Source organism: Orcinus orca, chromosome 3 (genome assembly GCF_937001465.1).
Source record: "Orcinus orca chromosome 3, mOrcOrc1.1, whole genome shotgun sequence".
In the NCBI taxonomy this organism is placed as follows: domain Eukaryota; kingdom Metazoa; phylum Chordata; class Mammalia; order Artiodactyla; family Delphinidae; genus Orcinus; species Orcinus orca.
In genome coordinates this window covers 121,466,385-121,490,599 of record NC_064561.1, presented here as the reverse complement: position 1 = coordinate 121,490,599, position 24,215 = coordinate 121,466,385, and the positions used below count along the sequence as shown (strand labels likewise).

At 38.1% G+C, this 24,215-nt stretch overlaps 1 protein-coding gene across 1 annotated transcript in view; it reads left to right on the top strand.

Moving 5' to 3' along the window:
* MSH3 (mutS homolog 3) overlaps nt 1-24,215 on the top strand; it is a 183,564-nt gene that overhangs the window by 24,372 nt on the left and 134,977 nt on the right. The window contains exon 8 of the mRNA XM_049707736.1: nt 9,822-9,988. Coding sequence (XP_049563693.1) covers nt 9,822-9,988 — 167 coding nt within the window. The remainder of the gene's footprint in view (nt 1-9,821; nt 9,989-24,215) is intronic.

The following is a 24,215-nucleotide window of genomic DNA, read 5'->3' as shown; positions in this document are numbered from 1 at the left end:
CACTCTCTCACCTTGTCCCAGCCCACCCCTCCCTCTCCCCATGTCCTCAAGTACACTCTCCATGCCTACGTCGTTATTCCAGTCCTGCCCTTGGATTCTTCAGAATCTTTTTTTTTTTTGGATTCCATATATATGTGTTAGCATACAGTGTTTATTTTTCTTTTTCTGACTTAGTTTACTCTGTATGACAGACTCTAGGTCCATCCATCTCACTACAAATAACTCAATTTCGTTTCTTTTTATGACTGAGTAATATTCCATTGTAAATATGTGCCACATCTTCTTTATCCATTCATCTATTGATGGACACTTAGGTTGCTTCCATGTCCTGGCTATTGTAAATAGTGCTGCAATGAACATTGTGGTACATGACTTTTTGAATTATGGTTTTCTCAGGGTATATGCCCAGTAGTGGTATTGCTGGGTCATATGGTAGTTCTATTTTTAGCTTTTTAAGGAACCTCCATACTGTTCTCCATAGTGGCTGTATCAATTTACATTCCCACCAACAGTGCAAGAGGGTTCCCTTTTCTCCACACCCTCTCCAGCATTTATTGTTTGTAGACTTTCTGATGATGGCCCTTCTGACCAGTGTGAGGTGATACCTCATTGTAGTTTTGATTTGCATTTCTCTAATGTTTAATGATGTTGAGCATCCTTTCATGTGTATGTTGGCAATCTGTATATCTTTGGAGAAATGTCTATTTAGGTCTTCTGCCCATTTTTGGATTGGGTTGTTTGTTTTTCTGTTATTAAGCTGCATGAGCTGCTTATAAATTTTGGAGATTAATCCTTTGTCAGTTGCTTCATTTGCAAATATTTTCTCCCATTCTGAGGGTTGTCTTTTGGTCTTCTTTATGGTTTCCTTTGCTGCGCAAAAGCTTTTAAGTTTCATTAGGTCCCATTTGTTTACTTTTGTTTTTATTTCCATTTCTCTAGGAGGTGGGTCAAAAAGGACCTTGCTGTGATTTATGTCATAGAGTGTTCTGCCTATGTTTTCCTCTAAGAGTTTGATAGTTTCTGGCCTTACATTTAGGTCTTTAATCCATTTTGAGCTTATTTTTGTGTATGGTGTTAGGGAGTGTTCTAATTTCATTCTTTACAGGTAGCTGTCCAGTTTTCCCAGCACCACTTATTGAAAAGGCTGTCTTTTCTCCATCGTATATTCTTGCCTGCTTTATCAAAAATAAGGTGACCGTATGTGTGTGGGTTTATCTTTGGGCTTTCTATCTTGTTCCATTGATCTATATTTCTGTTTTTATGCCAGTACCATACTGTCTTGATTACTGTAGCTTTGTAGTATAGTCTGAGGTCAAGGAGCCCGATTTCTCCATCTCCATTTTTCTTACTCAAGATTGCTTTGGCTATTTGGGGTCAATTTTGTTCTGGTTCTGTGAAAAATGCCATTGATAGTTTGATAGGGACTGCACTAAATCTATACATTGCTTTGGGTAGTATAGTCATTTTCACAATGTTGATTCTTCCAATCCAAGAGTAAATCTCCATCTGTTTGTATCATCTTTAATTTCTTTCATCAGTGTCGTATAGTTTTCTGCATACAGGTTTTTTGTCTCCTTAGATAGGTTTATTCCTAGGTATTTTATTTTTTTGTTGTTGCAATGGTAAATGGGAGTCTTTCCTTAATTTCTCTTTCAGATTTGTCATCATTAGTGTATAAGAATGCAAGAGATTTCTGTGCATTATTTTGTATCCTGCTACTTTGCCAGATTAATTGATTAGCTCTAGTAGTTTTCTGGTAGCATCTTTGGGATTCTCTATGTATAGTATCATGTCATCTGAAAACAGTGACAGTTTTACTTCTTTTCCAATTGGATTCCTTTTTTTGGTTTTCGTCTCTGATTGCTGTGGCTAAAACTTCCAAAACTGTGTTGAATAATAGTGGTGAGAGTGGGCAAGCTTGTCTTGTTCCTGATCTTAGAGGAAATGGTTTCAGTTTTTCACCATTGAGAACAAGGTTGGCTGTGGGTTTGTCATATACGGCCTTTATTATGTTGGGGTAAGTTCCCTCTATGCCTACTTTCTGGAGGTTTTTTATCATAAGTGGGTGTTGAATTTTGTCAAAAGCTTTTTCTGAGTCTGTTGAGATGATCATATGGTTTTTCTCCTTCAGTATGATAATATGTATGGTTTATCACATTGATTGATTTGTGTATATTGAAGAATCCTTGTATTCCTGGGATAAACTCCACTTGATCAGGGTGTATGATCCTTTTAATGTGCTGTTGGATTCTGTTTGCTAGTATTTTGTTGAGGATTTTTGCATCTATCTTTGTCAGTGATAGATGGCCTGTAGTTTTCTTTCTTTGTGACATCTTTGTCTGGCTTTGGTATCAAGGTGATGGTGGCCTCGTAGAATGAGTTTGGGAGTGTTCCTCCCTCTGCTTTATCTTGGAAGAGTTTCAGAATGATAGGTGTTAACTCTTCTCTAAATGTTTGCTAGAATTCGCCTGTGAAGCCATCTGGTCCTGGGCTTTTGTTTGTTGGAAGATTTTTAATCACAGTTTCCAATTTCAGTGCTTGTGATTGGTCTGTTTATATTTTCTATTTTTTCCTGGTTCAGTATCAGAAGGTTGTTTTTTTCTAAGAATTTGTCCATTTCTTCCAGGTTGGCCATTTTATTGGCATAGAGTTGCTTGTAGTAATCTCTCATGATCCTTTGTATTTCTGCAGTGTCAGTTGTTACTTCTTTTTCATTTCTAATTCTGTTGATTTGAGTCTTCTCCCTTTTTTTCTTGATGAGTCTGGCTAATGGTTTATCAATTTTGTTTATCTTCTCAAAGAACCAGCTTTTAGTTTTATTGATCTTTGCTATTGTTTCCTTCATTTCTTTTTCATTTATTTCTGATCTGATCTTTATGATTTCTCTCCTTCTGCTAACCGTGGCTTTTTTTTTTTTTTTTAACATCTTTATTGGAGTATACTTGCTTTACAATGGTATGTTAGTTTCAGCTTCACAACAAAATGAATCAGTTATATATATATACATATATTCCCATATCTCTTCCCGCTTGCGTCTCCCTCCCTCCCGCCCTCCCTATCCCACCCCTCCAGGCAGTCACAAAGCACCGAGCTGATCTCCCTGTGCTATGCGGCTGCTTCCCACTAGCTATCTACCTTACGTTTGGTAGTGTATATATGTCCATGCCTCTTTATCGCTTTGTCACCGTTTACCCTTCCCCCTCCCCATAGTCTCAAGTCCATTCTCTAGTAAGTCTGTGTCTTTATTCCTGTTTCACCCCTAGGTTTTTCATGACTTTTTTTTTTTTTTTAAATTCCATATATATGTGTTAGCATACGGTATTTGTCTCTCTCTTTCTGACTTACTTCACTCTGTATGACAGACTCTAGGTCTATCCACCTCATTACAAATAGCTCAATTTCGTCTCTTTTTATGGCTGAGTAATATTCCATTGTATATATGTGCCACATCTTCTTTATCCATTCATCTGATGATGGACACTTAGGTTGTTTCCATCTCTGGGCTATTGTAAATAGAGCTGCAATGAACATTTTGGTACATGACTCTTTTTGAATTATGGTTTTCTCAGGGTATATGCCCAGTAGTGGGATTGCTGGGTCGTATGGTAGTTCTATTTGTAGCTTTTTAAGGAACCTCCATACTGTTCTCCACAGTGGCTGTATCAATTTACATTCCCACCAACAGTGCAAGAGGGTTCCCTTTTCTCCACACCCTCTCCAGCATTTATTGTTTCTAGATTTTTTTGATGATGGCCATTCTGACTGGTGTGAGATGATATCTCATTGTAGTTTTGATTTGCATTTCTCTAATGATTAGTGATGTTGAGCATTCTTTCATGTGTTTGTTGGCACTCTGTATATCTTCTTTGGAGAAATGTCTATTTAGGTCTTCTGCCCATTTTTGGATTGGGTTGTTTGTTTTTCTGTTATTAAGCTGCATGAGCTGCTTATAAATTTTGGAGATTAATCCTTTGTCAGTTGCTTCATTTGCAAATATTTTCTCCCATTCTGAGGGTTGTCTTTTGGTCTTCTTTATGGTTTCCTTTGCTGCGCAAAAGCTTTTAAGTTTCATTAGGTCCCATTTGTTTACTTTTGTTTTTATTTCCATTTCTCTAGGAGGTGGGTCAAAAAGGACCTTGCTGTGATTTATGTCATAGAGTGTTCTGCCTATGTTTTCCTCTAAGAGTTTGATAGTTTCTGGCCTTACATTTAGGTCTTTAATCCATTTTGAGCTTATTTTTGTGTATGGTGTTAGGGAGTGTTCTAATTTCATTCTTTACAGGTAGCTGTCCAGTTTTCCCAGCACCACTTATTGAAAAGGCTGTCTTTTCTCCATCGTATATTCTTGCCTGCTTTATCAAAAATAAGGTGACCGTATGTGTGTGGGTTTATCTTTGGGCTTTCTATCTTGTTCCATTGATCTATATTTCTGTTTTTATGCCAGTACCATACTGTCTTGATTACTGTAGCTTTGTAGTATAGTCTGAGGTCAAGGAGCCCGATTTCTCCATCTCCATTTTTTTTACTCAAGATTGCTTTGGCTATTTGGGGTCATTTTTGTTCTGGTTCTGTGAAAAATGCCATTGATAGTTTGATAGGGACTGCACTAAATCTATACATTGCTTTGGGTAGTATAGTCATTTTCACAATGTTGATTCTTCCAATCCAAGAGTAAATCTCCATCTGTTTGTATCATCTTTAATTTCTTTCATCAGTGTCGTATAGTTTTCTGCATACAGGTTTTTTGTCTCCTTAGATAGGTTTATTCCTAGGTATTTTATTTTTTTGTTGTTGCAATGGTAAATGGGAGTCTTTCCTTAATTTCTCTTTCAGATTTGTCATCATTAGTGTATAAGAATGCAAGAGATTTCTGTGCATTATTTTGTATCCTGCTACTTTACCAGATTAATTGATTAGCTCTAGTAGTTTTCTGGTAGCATCTTTGGGATTCTCTATGTATAGTATCATGTCATCTGAAAACAGTGACAGTTTTACTTCTTTTCCAATTGGATTCCTTTTTTTGGTTTTCGTCTCTGATTGCTGTGGCTAAAACTTCCAAAACTGTGTTGAATAATAGTGGTGAGAGTGGGCAAGCTTGTCTTGTTCCTGATCTTAGAGGAAATGGTTTCAGTTTTTCACCATTGAGAACAAGGTTGGCTGTGGGTTTGTCATATACGGCCTTTATTATGTTGGGGTAAGTTCCCTCTATGCCTACTTTCTGGAGGTTTTTTATCATAAGTGGGTGTTGAATTTTGTCAAAAGCTTTTTCTGAGTCTGTTGAGATGATCATATGGTTTTTCTCCTTCAGTATGATAATATGGTTTATCACATTGATTGATTTGTGTATATTGAAGAATCCTTGTATTCCTGGGATAAACTCCACTTGATCAGGGTGTATGATCCTTTTAATGTGCTGTTGGATTCTGTTTGCTAGTATTTTGTTGAGGATTTTTGCATCTATCTTTGTCAGTGATAGATGGCCTGTAGTTTTCTTTCTTTGTGACATCTTTGTCTGGCTTTGGTATCAAGGTGATGGTGGCCTCGTAGAATGAGTTTGGGAGTGTTCCTCCCTCTGCTTTATCTTGGAAGAGTTTCAGAATGATAGGTGTTAACTCTTCTCTAAATGTTTGCTAGAATTCGCCTGTGAAGCCATCTGGTCCTGGGCTTTTGTTTGTTGGAAGATTTTTAATCACAGTTTCCAATTTCAGTGCTTGTGATTGGTCTGTTTATATTTTCTATTTTTTCCTGGTTCAGTATCAGAAGGTTGTTTTTTTCTAAGAATTTGTCCATTTCTTCCAGGTTGGCCATTTTATTGGCATAGAGTTGCTTGTAGTAATCTCTCATGATCCTTTGTATTTCTGCAGTGTCAGTTGTTACTTCTTTTTCATTTCTAATTCTGTTGATTTGAGTCTTCTCCCTTTTTTTCTTGATGAGTCTGGCTAATGGTTTATCAATTTTGTTTATCTTCTCAAAGAACCAGCTTTTAGTTTTATTGATCTTTGCTATTGTTTCCTTCATTTCTTTTTCATTTATTTCTGATCTGATCTTTATGATTTCTCTCCTTCTGCTAACCGTGGCGTTTTCTTTGTTCTTCTTTCTCTAATTACTTTAGGTGTAAAGTTAGGTTGTTTATTCGAGATGTTTCTTATTTCTTGAGGTAGGATTGTATTGCTGTAAACTTCCCTCTTAGAACTGCTTTTGCTGCATCCCATAGCTTTTGGGTTGTCATGTTTTCATTGTCATTTGTTTCTAGGTATTTTTTGATTTCCTCTTTGATTTCTTGAGTGATCTCTTGGTTATTTAGTACTGTATTGTTTAGCCTCCATGTGTTTGTATTTTTTACAGTCTTTTGCCTGTAATTGATATCTAGTTTTATAGCATTGTGTTTGGAAAAGATAATTGATACAATTTCAATTTTCTTAAATTTATCAAGGCTTGATTTGTGACCCAAGGTATGATCTATCGTGGAGAATGTTCTATGAGCACTTGAGAATAAAGTGTATTCTGTTGTTTTTGGATGGAATGTGCTATAAATATCATTTAAATCCATCTTGTTTAATGTGTCATTTAAAGCTTGTGTTTCCTTATTTATTTTCATTTTGGATGATCTGTCCATTGGTGAAAGTGGGGTGTTAAAGTCCTGTACTATGATTGTGTTACTGTTGATTTCCCCTTTTATGACTGTTAGCATATACAGCACCTTATATATTGAGGTGCTCCTATGTTGGGTGCATAAATATTTACAATTGTTATATCTTCTTGGATTGATCCCTTGATCATTATGTAGTGTCCTTCTTTGTCTCTTGTAATAGTATTTATTTTTATTTATTTATTTATTCATTTATTATTTTTGGCTGTGTTGGGTCTTCGTTTCTGTGCAAGGCCTTTCTCTAGTTGCGGCAAGCGGGGGGCCACTCTTCATCGTGGTGTGTGGGCCTCTCACTGTTGCGGCCTCTCTTGTTGCGGAGCACAAGCTCCAGATGCGCAGGCTCAGTAGTTGTGGCTCACGGGCCTAGTTGCTCCGCGGCATGTGGGATCTTCCCAGACCACAGCTCAAACCCATGTCCCCTGCATTGGCAGGCAGATTCTCAACCACTGCGCCACCAGGGAAACCCAGTAGTCTTTATTTTAAAGTCTATTATGTCTGATATGAGAATTGCTACTCCAGCTTTTTTTTGATTTCCATTTGCATGGAATATCTTTTTCCATCCCCTCACTTTCAGTCTGTATATGTCCCTAGGTCTGAAGTGGGTCTCTTGAAGATAGCATATGTACAGGTCTTGTTTTTTTATCCATTCAGCCAGTCTGTGTATTTTGGTTGGAGCATTTAGTCCATTTACATTGAAGGTAATTATTGATATGTATGTTCCTATTACCATTTTCTTAATTGTTTTGGGTTTGTTATTGTAGGTCTTTTCCTTCTCTTGTGTTTCCTGCCTAGAGAAGTTCCTTTAGCATTTGTTGTAAAGCGGATTTGGTAGTGCTGAATTCTCTTAGCTTTTGCTTGTCTGTAAAGGCTTTAATTTCTCTGTTGAACCTGAATGAGATCCCTGCTGGGTAGAGTAATCTTTTTCCTTTTCATCAGTTTAAATATGTCCTGCCAGTCCCTTCTGGCTTGCAGAGTTTCTGATGAAAGATCAACTGTTAACCTAATGGGGATTCCCTTGTATGTTATTTGTTGCTTTTCCCTTGCTGCTTTTAATATTTTTTCTTTGTATTTAATTTTTGATAGTTTGATTAATATGTGTCTTGGAGTGTTTCTCTTTGGATTTCTCCTGTATGGGACTCTCTGCGCTTCCTGGGCTTTATTGACTATTTCCTTTCCCATATTAAGGAAATTTTCAACTATAATCTCTTCAAATATTTTCTTAGTCCCTTTCTTTTTCTCTTCTTCTTGTGGGACCCCTATAATTCAAATTATGGTGCGTTTAATGTTGTCCCAGAGGTCTCTGAGACTGTCCTCAGTTCTTTTCATTCTTTTTTGTTCATTCTGCTCTGCAGTAGTTATTTCCACTATTTTGTCTTCCAGGTCACTTATCTGTTCTTCTTCCTGAGTTATTCTGCTATTGATTCCTTCTAGAGAATTTTAAATTTCATTTTTTGTGGTGTTCATCATTGTTTGTTTGCTCTTTAGTTCTTCTAGGTCCTTGTTAAATGTTTCTTGTGTTTTCCTCATTCCTCATTCCTGATCCATTTCCAAGAGTTTGGATTATCTTTTCTATCATTACTCTGAATTCTTTTTCAGGTAGACTCTGTATTTCCTCTTCATTTTTTTTGCTCTGGTGGGTTTTTACCTTGCTCCTTCACCTGCTGTGTATTTCTCTGTCTTCTCCTTTTGTTTAACTTACTTGTTTGGGGTGTCCTTTTCCTAGTCTGCAGGTTCGTAGTTCCTGTTGTTTTTGGTGTCTGCCCCCATTGGGTAAGTTTGGTTGAGTGGGTTGTGTAGGCTTCCTGGTGGAGGGTACTGGTGCCTGTGTTCTGGTGGGCAGGACCACATCTGGTGGTGTGTTTTGGGGTGTCTGTGAACTTAGTATGAGTTTAGGCAGCCTCTCTGCTAATGGGTGGGGTCGTGTTTCTGTCTTGCTAGTTGTTTGGCATGGGGTGCCCAGCATTGGAGCTTGCTGGTCGTTGAGTGGAGCTGGGTCTTAGCGTTGAGATGGAGATCTGTGGGAGAGCTCTCACAGATTGATTTATATGGTGCTGGGAGGTCTCTGGTGGACCAATGTCCTGAATTCGGCTCTCCCACGTCAGAGGCTCAGGCCTGACAGCCTGCTGGAGCACCCTGACCTATCAGCCACACGGCTGGAGAAGATGAGCTGTGAGTTGGGTGTCAGCCACTGCCCTGTTGTTGTTCTGTCTCAGCTGTCTCCAAAGGTCACCCAGATACATTGGGTTATTCCACCATTCCTCAGAACTTGCATATGCCAGTGTGGGATTTGTAGATGTCTTCCTGTTACTCTTCATTGAAATACCTTGCATTGGTAGTGAGAGATATGCTAATAGTGTTAGTTCTCTTCAGTTCAGAGACTGGGACAGTCTGAGCCTTCATGTGGCCAAGTCAGGAGCAGCTGGCCAGCGGTCCCAAAGTGATAACATGTCAGATTCCAAGAAGGCTTTTGCAACTAGAAAAAGCCCGCGTGCTGCAATGGAGACCCAATGCAGCCAAAAAAAATCTTTTTAACTAAAAAAACCAAAAGAATGTGACTCCAATAAAGAAATTAACATGCCAGAAAGAAAAGCTGTGTAGTGGATGCTGTGGTGAGCCACCCAGACCTCGCCTTCAGGACAGACATTCCCATCCCCCCTATATTTTTTATTTATTAATTTTATATATTGAAATAGTACCTTACTCCTACTGTGGTGGCCATGTTTCTAGAAACATATCACTTCTTACTCTCAGTATTGGCAGCCACTATTTGTACAGTACTTTATAGCTTAGAAGGTGTTCATTTATTTTCTGATTTGACCCTTACAATAACTCTGTGAGGGAAGTAGGCTGGTTTATCCCCAGTTACAGAGGATGACCCTGAGGCCCAGGAGAATTTAATGACTTGTCACAGTCACTCAGTCCGGTGTGTTAGATCCAGGACTTAGTTGGACTCAGGGTGTCTCTCTAAAATCCCATCTAGCATAGTTTAGATTGGTGAGTCTGACTTCTTATTTAAGAGTCTTGGAAAGCAGACAGGTTTTCAAACATTTTAGAAATGCAAGTACATACTTGTGAGTGTCGTCTTTACTATTTCCACGTTTATTAATGCTGTGTCATAGTTACAATGGGGAAAATATATATATTTTCTGTGCCATTATATTTTTGTTTTTAGGGGGTGCAGCCCACCACAGGTGAGGTTGTGTTCGACAGTTTCCAGGACTCTGCTTCCCGTTCAGAGCTAGAAACTCGGATATTATGCCTGCAGCCAGTGGAGCTTCTGCTTCCATCAGACTTGTCAGAGCAAACAGAGATGCTCATCCACAGGACCACAGCTGTGAGGTGAGTTGGCACATTGCTAGAAAGTCATGTTGATTCTGAAACTTAGATCTGATTCCCAAACTGATAATAAAGTTGTTAAAAATGATTTTTCTTTATAAAAATATTTCATCAGTAGTAGTGGAAATTCCGAAAAAGAAAACCAAAATGACCCTTAATGTCACCTTAATGAAGGCTTTTAGAAGTTGCTCTTTTTAAAGGGGGTTATGATATTTAATGAAATTATTTGAAATTAAAGGGTTTATGATATTATTAAATGATATTATTTGGTAATTAATCTTCAGTTTCTGCAGGTAATCATTTCTTAGAAAGTTTATATAATTTTGGAAATGCCTTATTTGTGCTGCAAGTTTCAATTTGTGGCTGAGTCCACTAGTTAAATTTACTAGATCTCTGGTCACTCCTCTTATTTATGAGGCGTGTGCTAGGCACGATGGCGTATGGAGGGAGAAGATGTGCTTGTGATATGTGTCTGGCAGAGTTTATAATCCAGCGGGAGAAGCAGATGTGTAGAGACCTAACTGGATTCCCAAAACATGATGTATTGCATGACAGACATGAAGGTGCCTAGGTGAGAAGATTCTGTACTGTTACCCAAGGAGTTTAGTGGGAGAAGAGACTGAAAAGGTGGGCTGGGGCCCGGGTGAAGAGGACTTTATATATTGAGGAATTTGGACTTTAGACCAGGCCGGAGAGCCCACGAAGATTTATATTTAATAGGTTGACAAATCAGTTGGAAAATCAAATTAATTGATTCAGTGAAGTTCTGTATGTTTCTTTGTTCTTCGAGTTAAATGTTCCTTTTTCATCTGACTTGAAATTCTTTCAAAGTAGCTTTCAAAATATGTTTTTCTGATTGTAACCCTAATCCATATTCATTTAGGAAAAGTTGAGAGTTAAAAAAAACCCCATAAAAATAACAAGCTATAACTCAGAGATAACTACTGTTAAACATCTTGGTGTATTATTTCTGGGTATAATCATTTTTTGTTTATAAACTTTGATTCATGTTACAAAATCAGTTTTGTATTCTGTTTTTTTTTAAATTCCCCATGTATTTTTTTACTTTATTATGGAAAATTTCAAACGTATATGAAATTATACTGAATAGTTTAGTGAACCCCATGAATCCATCAACCAGCTTCAGTATTTCTCAACCAGCCAATCTCATTTCATCTATAACTCTACGCTCTCCATCCCTGGATTATTTATCTGAAGCAAATTCTAGAGAACATCATTGCATCTGCCAATATTTCAGTCAGTATTTATGAAGACAAGATGACTACATAACATTCAGTCATATAAGTGGATCATACAGTAATTTATCTATTCCCCTTTTGTTAGATTGTTTTCATTTTTTTCAGTATTACAAATATTGCTATGATGAATATCCATGCATAGAAATATTTGTGTGCATTTCTGATTATTTCCTTAAGCTAAATTCCTGAAAGTGGAATTAATTGGTTAGAGAGTATAAACATTTAGGAAACTCTTGATTGCTTGCTAGAGTTGGTAATATTAATTTATACTTCTACCACTGTAGTATAGGTAGGTTGTTTGAGCCCTTGCTAGTATGGGAAGTGATCACTGAAATAATTTCTGCCAATTGGATAGACGAAAAATTCTGCATGAATTCCCCTTATTTTGTTCTTAATCCTTTTCTGACAGTGTTCAAACTTGGATAATTAAAAGTCAGACAAGTAGACTTGATAAGGGATGCTGCCTTTGGAGGGCTAAAAAAGTTAATAAAATCTCTAAAGATTTTAAAGATAGTCTTCTAAAACTATATTTCCCATATTTTATATCTTTGATTTTGTTAATTTTCCTTCATACCTGAGTGTATATTTGATTAAATTAGATGTAATTGAGATTAAAATTGATCAGTTGAATCAACACTCTCATTTTTCTGATTTCCACTTATTTTTTAGCTTTCATTTATTTATTTTCATAATTTATGATTTATTTTTAGTAGAATACTATGATTCAAACCAGTACTACTGAACAACAGCTAGAAATGAAGACCACATTAAGATTTTGAAACAGCACATCATTTAGAAATCTTTCACACAAGATATAATGCTCAACAGACAAATGTATAAATTAATGTAGACAACTGGAAATTCTTCAGTTGGCATAGATTATCCCATTTTGGTGACAAACACTTTTTTAACTAGACAAAATATTTGAGACTATATTATCATATCTCATACCATGATTATTATTCATTCTCAGAAAATTGGATATATTCAATTCTAGCTACAGTATAATCACAGCATTTTAACTAGAAAGTCTTCTTTTTTTTTAACATCTTTATTGGAGTATAATTGCTTTACATTGTTGTGTTAGTTTCTGTTGTATAACAAAGTGAATCAGCTATATATATATACATAGATCCCCATATCTCCTCCCTCTTGCGTCTCCCTCCCACCCTCCCTATCCCACCCCTCTAGATGGTCACAAAGCACTTATTTTTATAAAAAAATAAAGGCAAAATTCAATAAAACATTCCACAAAGACATTGCCAAAATGGAATTTTTTGGCTGGCAAGCCTGGGGATGTTCCTAAATGTTTACTCATCAAATGAGATTCAAAAGCCATTTGGCATACCAAAGATAGTTTGGGTGTCATATGTGGGTTTTACCAAATTTGATGACTGCCTTTGTCTTGTTTTATTTTGTACTTTTCTGGTTAGCATTGGGAGTATGTAATTTTTTCTGTGTGTACTAACCACATGTAATTTTTTATTTTATTCACATAATGGACTAAACACTCAACAGTTAATCCACATTTCTGTGTAGTCTAAAGCTGATCCATATCTAGGTGTAGAATGGAGCAGTAGAGATTCAAAAGTCAAACGGTCAAGCAGTGTGGCTCTTGTGACATAGGGTTTGGGTTCGAAAATTGGCTTTCCTCATAGCGACTTTGGTTGAATTACTCAATTGTGTTGTCCTTCAGTTTCCTTTTCTGTAAAATAGAGAAAGTAAGAGTGTTTACCTCATAGGATTGCTGTGAGGATTAAATAAGTTAAAATAAAGGCAAAGTGCTTGAAACAGCACCCAGCATAAAAAGCTCTTCTGTAGATGGAAGCTGTTCTTTCTGTTATTCCCATCAGCCAATATCTCTCTGAATACTGCCTCTCCTCTCTGCTCCACTAGACCTCCTACTAGAAGTATGTTGGATCTTCATATTCTACTCTCTGTGCATGGCCCTTTACGGTGTCATCTCCCATCCACAGCTATGATTTTCATATGGTTTTTGGCCCTTGGGGATTTCCTTTTTTTTCTTTGAATCTCTTGAAAAAACATTTTTGATTATATATTAATTCACTATTTCTCTGTATTTTTAGTGTACTGCCTGGACCAATTAAGCCTCCATACTTAATGGTAGCATTCCATTATTTTTATGCTTAGAAATATCTCTCCTTATTCTGAAAGCACTTACACAATTACTTATATTTTATTTTAGTCGATTTATCATTTAAAAAAAATTTTTACATTCAACTTCTAATTCACTTTTATTTTGCTTTACTGTGTGAAGTGTGGTCCTACCTTAATTTCTCCCTAAATGCTAGTGGGTCCACTTTAACATCCATAAAATTTAGCTTTTATTAACCTGAGATACAGTTCCTAGCCTTGTGTAAAAAAAAAAAAAAAGAAAAAGTTAGCAACGGGGATCGGGAATGCTTTTTTTTTTTTTTTTTTTTGCGGTATGCGGGCCTCTCACTGTTGTGGCCTCTCCCGTTGCGGAGCACAGGCTCCGGATGCGCACTCTCCGCGGCCATGGCTCACGGGTCCAGCCGCTCCGCGGCATGTGGGATCTTCCCAGACTGAGGCACGAACCCGTGTTCCCTGCATCGGCAGGCGGACTCTCAACCACTGCGCCACCAGGGAAGCCCGGGAATGCTTTTAATTAGGGTATGAAGAACAGAGCTTGCCAAAACTCTGTTCCATATTTACTACCAGTAAATAACATAGCATTGAATTTTCAAGGAGAAAAGTTTGTTTTGTGTTTCTGGTGGTATCTTCTTCTTTGTTTTAAATAGTGATGGGTAGGTTCTTGAGTCTCAGATTTAGAATTCCTTTGTTTTTTCTTACACTATAAACCTGAAGTTAAAACCATCCGTTTTTGTCACTTAGTGGTTGATATTTTATTAATACTGAAGACATAATAAAGCTTTGTGAGAAAAGGCAGAATGTTTTGGAATTACAGAATATCCATTTTAAGTACGTATTAGGTTTTTTGTTTTGTTTTGTATTTTTTAACTTTGACCACAAGAGGTCTCCAAAGCATTTCATATACCATGGATAACAATTGAAAGACTACGAAAAGCTTTACTTTTATTTGTCTAGATACAGAATTAATTTGTATTGTATGATAATTTAGAGTAAATAACTATTAGTCAAAGATAGTACTAAGCTAAAGTTATTCTTTCTCAATAATGATAAACTATCAATTTTTCTTCAGTGCATTATCTTTTATAGATAATTTATGTAAAATTTTATAGATCATTTATGTAAAGTGTGTTTATAGATTTCAGTTTGGTTCTTAGAAAATTAGTCTTACTATATTAATTGTTATCTTTTCCATTTGTTGTAAGAATGTATACATTCTTACATTCTCTATAGAGAGAAACAAAGGGAAAGTAATGATTTTAAGCACTGTATTAACTGCAGGTAAGATCACTTTAGCTTAGAGATGTTATATGTTTATAAAACTGGTCAAGGGCTTCCCTGGTGGCGCAGTGGTTGAGAGTCCGCCTGCCGGTGCAGGGGACACGGGTTCGTGCCCCGGTCCGGGAAGATCCCACGTGCCGTGGAGTGGCTATGCCCGTGAGCCATGGCCGCTGCCTGTGCTCCGCAACGGGAGAGGCCACAACAGTGAGAGGCCGGCGTACCACAGAAAAAAAAAAGAAAAAAAACTGGTCAAGAGGAAAGGTATAGAAAACAATTAACAAATATTAATTAATATTTACTAGTTCTCAAAGAAACTGATTTTTGAGGCAAGTCAGATGAACAGAGCAGATGATGGTCAACTTTGAGTACAGAGAGGGAGAGCTTTCTGGGCCCTGACATAACCAAGGAAGGCCTGTTGGAGGAGGTTGGCTGGCATAGGGGCATTTGCAGGACAGGGGGCTTTGAATTGGTAGTGGGGAGGGAGGACAGTATGTTGTGTGTGTGGAAACGACATGAACTCTGGGGCCCACAGGCTGGAAATAGTAGAGGAAGTGTGAAAACAGTGGGGAGACTTTTCTGTTTGGAGGAGAACTTTCGTGTTGAGAGTTGGGGGAAGAGAGAGTCAAGGACCTTAAAATCCAGCCAAGGGGTGTGGACTCCTAATGGAAGGCAGTTGGGTCTCTGGGCAAAGAATGGCATGATAAAAGAGAAGAGGCCTAGTGTGAGTGTTGAGATAAAAGAAATAAATAAACAGTTCCCATAAAAGAAAAAAGTGTACAGAGAAAAGGATAAGATCAAAGAATTTGGAGAATGTCAGTAGTTGGGAGTCGGAGGAAGAAGGATAGAAAGAAACATAAAGGGAGGAGATAAAGAGCCAGGTAGAGAACCAGGACAAGGTAGGGATATGTAGTTGTAGTCCATCTGTTGCAAATGATATGGTCAGTGGTGTGTATGAATTTTTTACAATATTAACTCTTAAAATTTTCTGAAGCTGCATGACATTTAGAAAATTATACTTGGCTAAAAACTAACAGTGACCAGTTGATACCATTTATCCATCTGGTGAGAAAGGATGTCTAGGTTCCCCCCTTGGCCTTTGCTAGCATGGGTGGAGTTGGACCACATTTTTTTACTGTGGTGTTTGGCTGGAGTAGAGTGGTTATTGTCTAAGAGTTTTCTGTCTTGCTTGGCTGCACCTTTCCTGGGTGTTTGGGGAGAGCAGGATTGTTGGACCTTTTTTGCCTGCTCCTGTTGGCCTTTCCCGATTGTCAGCTTCTTCACCTCCAAGGCTGGGATGTATGTGGCAAAAGTAAACTCAGGGGACTCACCTCTAGGTCTCGAGTTCCCTGCTGGTCTGCTTTCTGTCTGCCTTTCAGAGTGTCTTCTGTTTGTTTTATGTATAATGTCCAGGGAATTGTACTCAGCAAGAGAAAGAGGGAAAAGTGTGTTTACTCTTCTTTCCCAGAGCAGAAGTGCTTCTAATCAAGATCTTATTTTAGAGATTGTTCTGAGTATGAATGAACTTTGCTTCCTTGATATTACTTTAATTTAATTAAAATAAAATTTAAAAAGCACTTGGATTATGTTGATAATCCAATGTGCAAATCTTTACTGTAGTTTTGTACGTGGGGTGAGTCTGACTCAGGGAAAAAGAAAACTCCGTTTTCAAATTTTTTATAATTTAAAACAGTTTAAAATTTGTTTTGGTATCACCTAAAGTTTAAGCATGTTAGAATATTTTTAAAAGCACAACCAATGGGGAAAGTCCTTCTTCCGTTCTTTGGTGAATTAACAATCTGAGCAGACAAAAAATAACCGTAGTGAAGTTTTACCAGTCCTCCATCAGAGTGCTGTCACGAGGATTAAGTCATATTAGCTTTTTATAAAGTTTCTCCTTTATTGCTTATTACCAAAAAAAAAAATAAGTATGTAAGTTAAAATTCGAAAAGAATTGAAGGAAACTCAAAACCAGGTGAATTCAGAGAGCCTGGAGAAGGGCATAAATCAGGTGTAGAGTCTTAGGTCAAAAGAGGAGTGGCCCTGGAACAGGGAAGGTTGGGAGTCGGTGACTCTGAGCACTGGCCACCACTGGTGGAGCCGAGTCACACTTGGTTTACTTACTTGATAGAATTCCAAGCAGTTCACAAATAAATATTTTTTACTTTCATAGTTAAATATTTATTTAAGGTATATTAAAAATGTATAATTAGTGAATCAAACCTGTGATTTCATAAATTTTTATGGCATAGGAAGATTCTTAAGTTGGTATTTGTGTTGGAAAAACAGTGGGTTGGTTTACCAAAAACTACTGAGTTGTAGTAGTGATGTACTTGCAGATGTGGGAACATTCTTGAAGGTGGAGGGGGAATGCCTGAGGTAGGGGGAACATGCTGGAGCACACTTTAGGGGCAGCATATGTCATGTTTATCTGCTTCTTGTCATTTAAGTTCTGTATGAGTGTTAGAGCTAAATCCAGTATAAATGGGACCATTGCTTGAATGAAAAAAATCCAAACCAGAGTTTAAGAGAAATACAGGTGATGTATTTGAGGTCCAGAAAGGGCATTTAAGCTCCTTGGAGTTGGGCTCATCTCCATTTTTTATAGTAGTTGACCTTTCTAATTGAGGTATTTTATTACACTTTCAAGTTTATTTTATTAATTTAGATAGCTGGCAGTAAATTCTGATTGATTATTCTTTTCTTATCCCTAAGAAATATTTGTATTGATAGATGTTTGCAGTGGATTCTCACCTTTTGATCCATCCTCTGATTTGCACGTTATTATTCATCCATCCATCCATCCATCCATTCATTCATTCTTAAAAATATTCATTGTGTGCCAAGCTTATTACTAGATGGTGAAGATACAAAAATGAGTAAGGTCGCTACCTTCCAGATTCTTACAGTCTACAGGGCTGGTAGTCGTGGAAACGAACAGTTATAACAAAAGTGCCAAATGTTATGGTCTTATAGAGTCACTGGTAGCACAAGAACACGAAGCTTTGTCTATGCAGTTAAGCGAGGCTTCCCAGAAGAGTATGCCAGAGTTGAGACTCGAGAATGACAGCCAGGCTGATGGGGGTTTGAGAGAGCGTGGCTTTCTCAGGGAAAAGAAACTAGTTTGGTTGGCTGCCCTGCCAGGGTGAGTGTAGCAGCCTAAGGCAGGACAGATGTGGGGTTTGGAGAGAAAGATTGTATAAAGTGGAACTGAAAGAGAATCAAGGTTGGAACAGTGGAGAGAGAGCAATATTAAGGAGGGGTTGGATTAAGAGTCTCCTCAGAAAAAGGCAAAGACGGGATGGCTCGTGGCAGAAACTGTGTCATAGTAATCTTTTGTGTCCCCAGGACCTATTATAGTAGCTTGCATATAGTAGGTACTTAATAAATGCTTGATGAGTGAATGACTAAACAAGTAACTTTTGGAATAAGGAGAATAATGAATATTTCCTGTTTGTTTTTCTTAGGAAAAATGAATTGGATTTTATAAACGTGAAGGGATTGTTGTAGTAGCTGGAAATTCGTACAGGATATATGATGGTAAATGTGTATTTAAATGGTATGAGGATAGCCAACTCATTTTGGGAAGACCATATTAATTTCCTATCAGGCGGATTCTTAACCACTGTGCCATCAGGGAAGCCCTTAATGGGTAGCACTTTTAACTCATATATATGAAAATCCAGATTTTAAAACACAATAAATTAATAGATATTCTACAAGAGTGTTTGCTGTATGGTTTATCTAAATAGTGAGCGTCTTTGTGCATTTTCATTGAGTGTAAATCCTCAGGAATATCTCTATTTTAAAAGAATAATGGGGTGTACATGTTATAGGTTTATTGATAGTAGTCGAATAGGAAAAGACAGAATTTGAGGAGTCTGGAGGAATGATTACTACAGAGAACTCCCAAGGTGGGGCCAGTCTACTTGAACAGAAAAGTTGGGAAGCAATTGTGTGAGATGTGCAGAATTGTTCTACTACTTTTACTTGATTTTTGTAAATCACCTGTTTATTTGGGCTTGGAGATTTAATTTCATAAAGTCTCCTAATTAACAAAAACATTTTATTCTGAAGTTACATGATCACCAAGGTAATTAGTGGCAAAGCCCACTAGATCTCCAGTCCTATTTGATGTTGATAAGTCCACCTCCTGCCATCATTAAGATATAACCTAATAGCAATATGAAGTACAAAAATCTCCATAATTGAACTCTTTAAAAAGGTAGCCATCTATCCTTAGGATCTCTTCAATTATTTTTCTTCCCTCTCCCTCTTCATAGTTCAAAGATTCATTTCACGTTCTTCCCTTCTAACAAAGCTTCCTTTCATTGTCTACCTTAAACCAAAACCTTGGTTCAAAGCGCACCCCGCCTCCTCCCCACCAGGCTTGCTTATGTCGGAGCCTTTGTGGTCGCAGACTTATCCATTAGTCTTTTCAATGACTCCTTCCTGTCAAACCATTCTGCTGAAAGGAGATTTCTTACTAATTTCCATTATTTTTGTTGATTACTCTGAAATTATTCCCTTATCTCTTATTTTCAGGCCAGGAAGTTCTTCTCCCTCCCATCCTCTTTTTGTGAATTCTTTTTAACCACTAACCCAAGTCTTCATCCCTAGAGCAATAAAAGTCTGTGAAGTCCTGGCTTGCCTTTTCCCTCAACCATTTTTCTTCTCTACCTCCCTTTCCCTCTTCCCTTCCTTACCCCTCCTCCCTTCACCTTTTTAAAGAAAATACCTGTCTAGTATTTGATTCAGTATATAATTTGATTTAATATACATAATGCTGAGGTTGATGGCGTTTCTCCAGGCTTGCTTGGGAGCCCCTTCACACAACAGCAGCTCAGAAAACTCTGACAAGTTCTTAGGACTCTTTCCCTCAGCACCATCATGAGCTCTTTCTGTTACTTTGTACCTTCAGCTCTGATCCATTGGCCATGCTGAGCTGGGCTCTCCATCTCAAGGGAGTGGACATGGGCCCTGAACACACTGTACTAGATTGTGTACTAAATTGCCCCCAGCCCTAACAGGAAGGCTGGTGGAGAACAGAATTCATGATGAGTGGATCTCTGTGTCTTCCCTGATGGCCATGTTGGACCATGACCACACCACAGGGTTAGTCTTTACCTGGTGGGGCCATTGAGATCAGGAGCGTGCTGAGTATCACATGACATCTTTAAGATGGTTTGTGTCCAGCCAGGGAGGCCTGCACCTGACCCACCCATCAAGGCAGTGCTTTTTGAGCTGTGGTCACAAATCATTAGCGGACTATGAAGACAATCTTATGGGTTGCAATTACCACTTAAAAAAAAGAAATACAATAGTGTGGAGTCAAAGATAGATGGGTGCGTTGTATGTAATAAGCTAAGTATTGTTGTATGAAACTTTGTTTTGACATTTGCTATACATCCTCATCATGATTTAACCCAAGAAAAAGTTGCTTCAAAGACTGATTGACTTCTGGTCATTCCTGTTAACAACAAATCAGGTAAGGTATACAAAACACATTAGCTAAATACTGTTTCCCTTTCCATTCAGCTTCATAAACAGTTATTGTACAGTTACCCTGGATCTTCTTGAGATTAGAAGATCCATGACCTTTGCACATTAAAGGCTACCAGTCTACTTGGAAAGCCAGCACCTATACAAATCGCTGCAGTACAAAGTAGATTATGTAGTGTGTGTGATAGGAAAGCAAACTAAATACTGAGAGAGTACATGAGAGGGAGAGGATAATTCTGTGTAGAGCAACACTGCTCAGTAGAAATGTAATGTGAATCACATATGTAATTTAAAATTTTTGGTAGCCACATTAAAAAGTAAAAAGAAACAGGTGCAATTAATCTTAATAATATACTTTAATTCAGTATACCCAAAATATCATTTCAACATATAACTGTTACATCCCTTTTTATATATTAAATCTTTACATTCCTTTTTACAAAGTTTTCGAAATCCAATGTGTATTTTACACTTACAGCACGCTTCAATTCCAACCAGCCCTATTTCAAGTGCTCAGTAGCTCCGTGTGATTAGTAGCTGCTGTATTAGACAAATGCAGTTTTATGCAATGTAGGGAAGCATCATGCAAGAGAAGTCCTAGAAGGATAGGCAACACTTAACTAGACAGGTGTTGGGAAAATACATTGCACAACGAGAGAAAGGTTTAAACACAGATGAAATAAGAGTTTGTAGTGACTTCCCTGGGGGCTCAGTGGTTAAGAATCCGCCTGCCAATGCAGGGGACACGGGTTCGAAGATCTGGGAAGATCCCACATGCCGCGGGTCAACTAAGCCCGTGCACCACAACGACTGAGCCTGCTCTCTAGAGCCCGCGAGCCACAACTACTGAGCCCGTGTGCTGCAACTACTGAAGTCCACACACTCTAGGGCCTGTGTGCCGCAACAAGAGAAGCCACTGCAATGAGAAGCCCATGCACTGCAACGAAGAGTAGCCCCCGCTTGCTGCAACTAGAGGAAGCCCACATGCAGCAACGAAGACCCAGTGCAGCCAAAAAAAAAGAAATTCTAAAGAGTTTGTAAAAAATAGTGAAGCTCTTACTATATACCAGGTATATTCCATGATGATTACTCATATTAACTCAGGTAATCTTCACAACAAATCTTTGAGGTGATTACTATTATTATATAGTAATTACTATATAATTTATAAATTATAAATTTTTTATAGTGAGGAATCAGGCACAGGTGGTCTAGTAGCATGTATGCATATATGCATGTATCTGTCTTTCTGTCTCCAAAGATTACCTTGTCCCAAACCCAGGACCTGTGAATATATGAGGTTAAATGACAGAGGGGAATTAATGGAGCTACTCAGCTGATTTTAAGGTAGGGAGAGTACCCTGGATTATCCAGGTGGGCTCAATAATCACAAGTCCTTTAAATGTGGAAGGCGGGGGGGGCGGGCAGAAGAGTCAGAGTGATGTGCTGTGAGTGTGTGACCCACCCATTTTGGCTCAGAAGATGGAGGAAGAGGCTACAAGCCAAGAAACGTAGCCTACCTCTAGAAACTGGAAAGGGCAAGGAACCAGATTCTCTTCCAGAGCCTTCAGAAAGGGAACACAGCCCTGTCAATACCCTGATTTCAGCCCAGTGAGACCAGTGTTAGAATTCTGACCTACAGAACTGTGAGATAATAAATGTGTGTTGTTCCAATAAGCCACTAAGTGACAGGTGTTTAATACTGTTGAGATATAATTTTTGCAAGTAAGAATGTAAAAACTAGTTTGCTTCTGACTAAAATATTGGGAGTTTGGAAGTATTTGATAAAGTGGTTACTGCCCTTTTTAAGCAATTCCTGGTTGCCAAGCCAGGCAGTCATTTAGGTATCGGTAAGGATACTTTACAGTCTTTATGTAACTTTTAACTCTCAACCCCCGGATATCACAGAGTTTACTTGTGGGTGATTAAATTGAGCAAGACAAGAGATTGCCCACCCATGGAGAATAAAATCCTATTTCTTCTCCCTTCTGGAGAACAGTGGGAACAGCCTGGCCTGTAGGTTGATTGTCATATTCTACCTCCTTCCCACCTACTTACTGCTACAGAGAGACACAGAACTTAGCCTCTCAACACATTCTGTCATTTTTCTGCAGAAGAAAGGGCTTCCTTAGGTTAGTTCCAAGGCCCTGTGAGCATAAAAGTATTTGCCTGTAAAAGGAGAGAAGCCTCTCTCTCCCTCCTTGTTTGCCTGTTTCCTTTCACTTTATCTTTCCCTCTGTACTGACAATGCAAAGATGTTACTTAAAGGGTATGTGTTTTATTCAGTTTTGCCATTACCCTGTATACTAAAATACTACCTTTGTCAAAATGCTGATGTTTTACAGTGCTCTGCAAATACATAGATAAAAAGCATTCTCTTTTTTTTTTTTTAAAGAACAATTCCAGAGTTAAATACTGGCTGAATATTGGAAACAATAGTGGAATTCATTCGTCCCCCCCCCCCCACCCCGGGGCCTCGGTGATGTGAAGTGTTTATAGGTGTCTTTCCTCTAACCTCAGAAGTGGAAAACTTAGGCTTTTCGTGTGTGGTGCTGTCTTTGCCCCAGGAGCTTAGTGAGTGCAGCCCCATCTTCCAGAATTCTCTTTGTGGCTTAGGGAATGTGTATGATTTTCCTGCATTCCTTGTCGGAGGCTCTAGGCCACGCTAATTGCTCCTGAATGATGACAGTTGCCTGCTAAGCAATCCTTGTGTCTAAATCGTATTTTCACATATAAATAAAGAGGTGGTGATTTTGTTTTACAGATAGATTTTCACTTCCAGACTTTTCTATTTGATTGGACGTCTTTAAACAACAAGTTATGCAAGAAGGTTAAATTGATTGATTTTACAAGAGTTTGAGTTGAAAACCCATTGCTTAAGTAAGGTAGCACGAAGCCAGGAAGATGGCGCACTTTCTCCTGTCTAGTCCCTTGTCCCTTTCTCTGGGCTCTTGTTGCACTAGACTAATTGCTGTGTTCTAAACATGTCATGTACAATGAGAGATGACACAGGACAGTGGTCTGAGCACAGAGTCTGGGGCCAGACAACCTGTGTTTGAATCCTAGCTTCCTTGGTTTTTTGTTTTTGTTTTCGTTTTTTAGCTGTGGATCTTATTAACCTCTCTGTGGCTCTGTTTTCTTATGCAAAACCAGGTATATAATAATGGAACTTTTTCACAGAGTAGTAGTGGGGATTAAGATAGTTAATACATATAATGGGTTTAAAACAGTGCATAGAACATAGTAAGTGCTCAGTAGATATTAGCTCTTTTTTTCATTCTTCACTTGTTATTTTGCCATTCTTAAGCTATTCTTATGTGGTGTGGTGTGTTTTCTCCTCATCTGTCTTCTAAAATAGTCTGTATTTTAACAGTCTTATTGCTTTTATGAAGCTGTCCTGCAATTTTCAGTTGGGATTCTAGCCTTGGCTGTACATTGAAATCACCTGTGTATTAAATACTGATGCCTGCGTTTTTGCTCTGTGCTGGATTTCGCTTGTAGTGGCTTGTGAGAATGGATGGTTATATTTCCATGGAATTTTCTTTCAGGTAAGCTTTGGTAGCTTAAAATCAGCCATGGTGAGAATATTTACACTCTTGAAATTGGCAGATACTACCACAGGCATTCTTTTCAATCTACTTGGTATTTTAGTGATTTGTTTATAAGCACCTCTAAATAGATACTGAGCCCTTTAGTAGGGTTGTGTTAGTTTGCTAGGACTGATGTAACAAAGTACCACAGACTGGGTGGCTTAAAACACAGAAATTTATTGTTTTACACTTCTGGAGGCTAGAAATCCAAAATCAAGGTTCCAGCAGGGTTGGTTCCTTCTCAGGGCTGTGAGGGAAGGCTCTCCCAGGCCTCTCTCCTGGCTCATAGATGGCCATCTTCTTCCTATGTTTCTTTATGTGGTCTTCGTTTTGGGTGTGTGTCTGTGTCCAGATTTCCCCTTTTCTTAGGGACACCAGTCATATTGAACTAAAGCCCACCCTAATGACCTCACTTCAACTTGATGACCTCCGTAAGCACTCTGTCTTCAAAAAAGGTCACATTCTGAG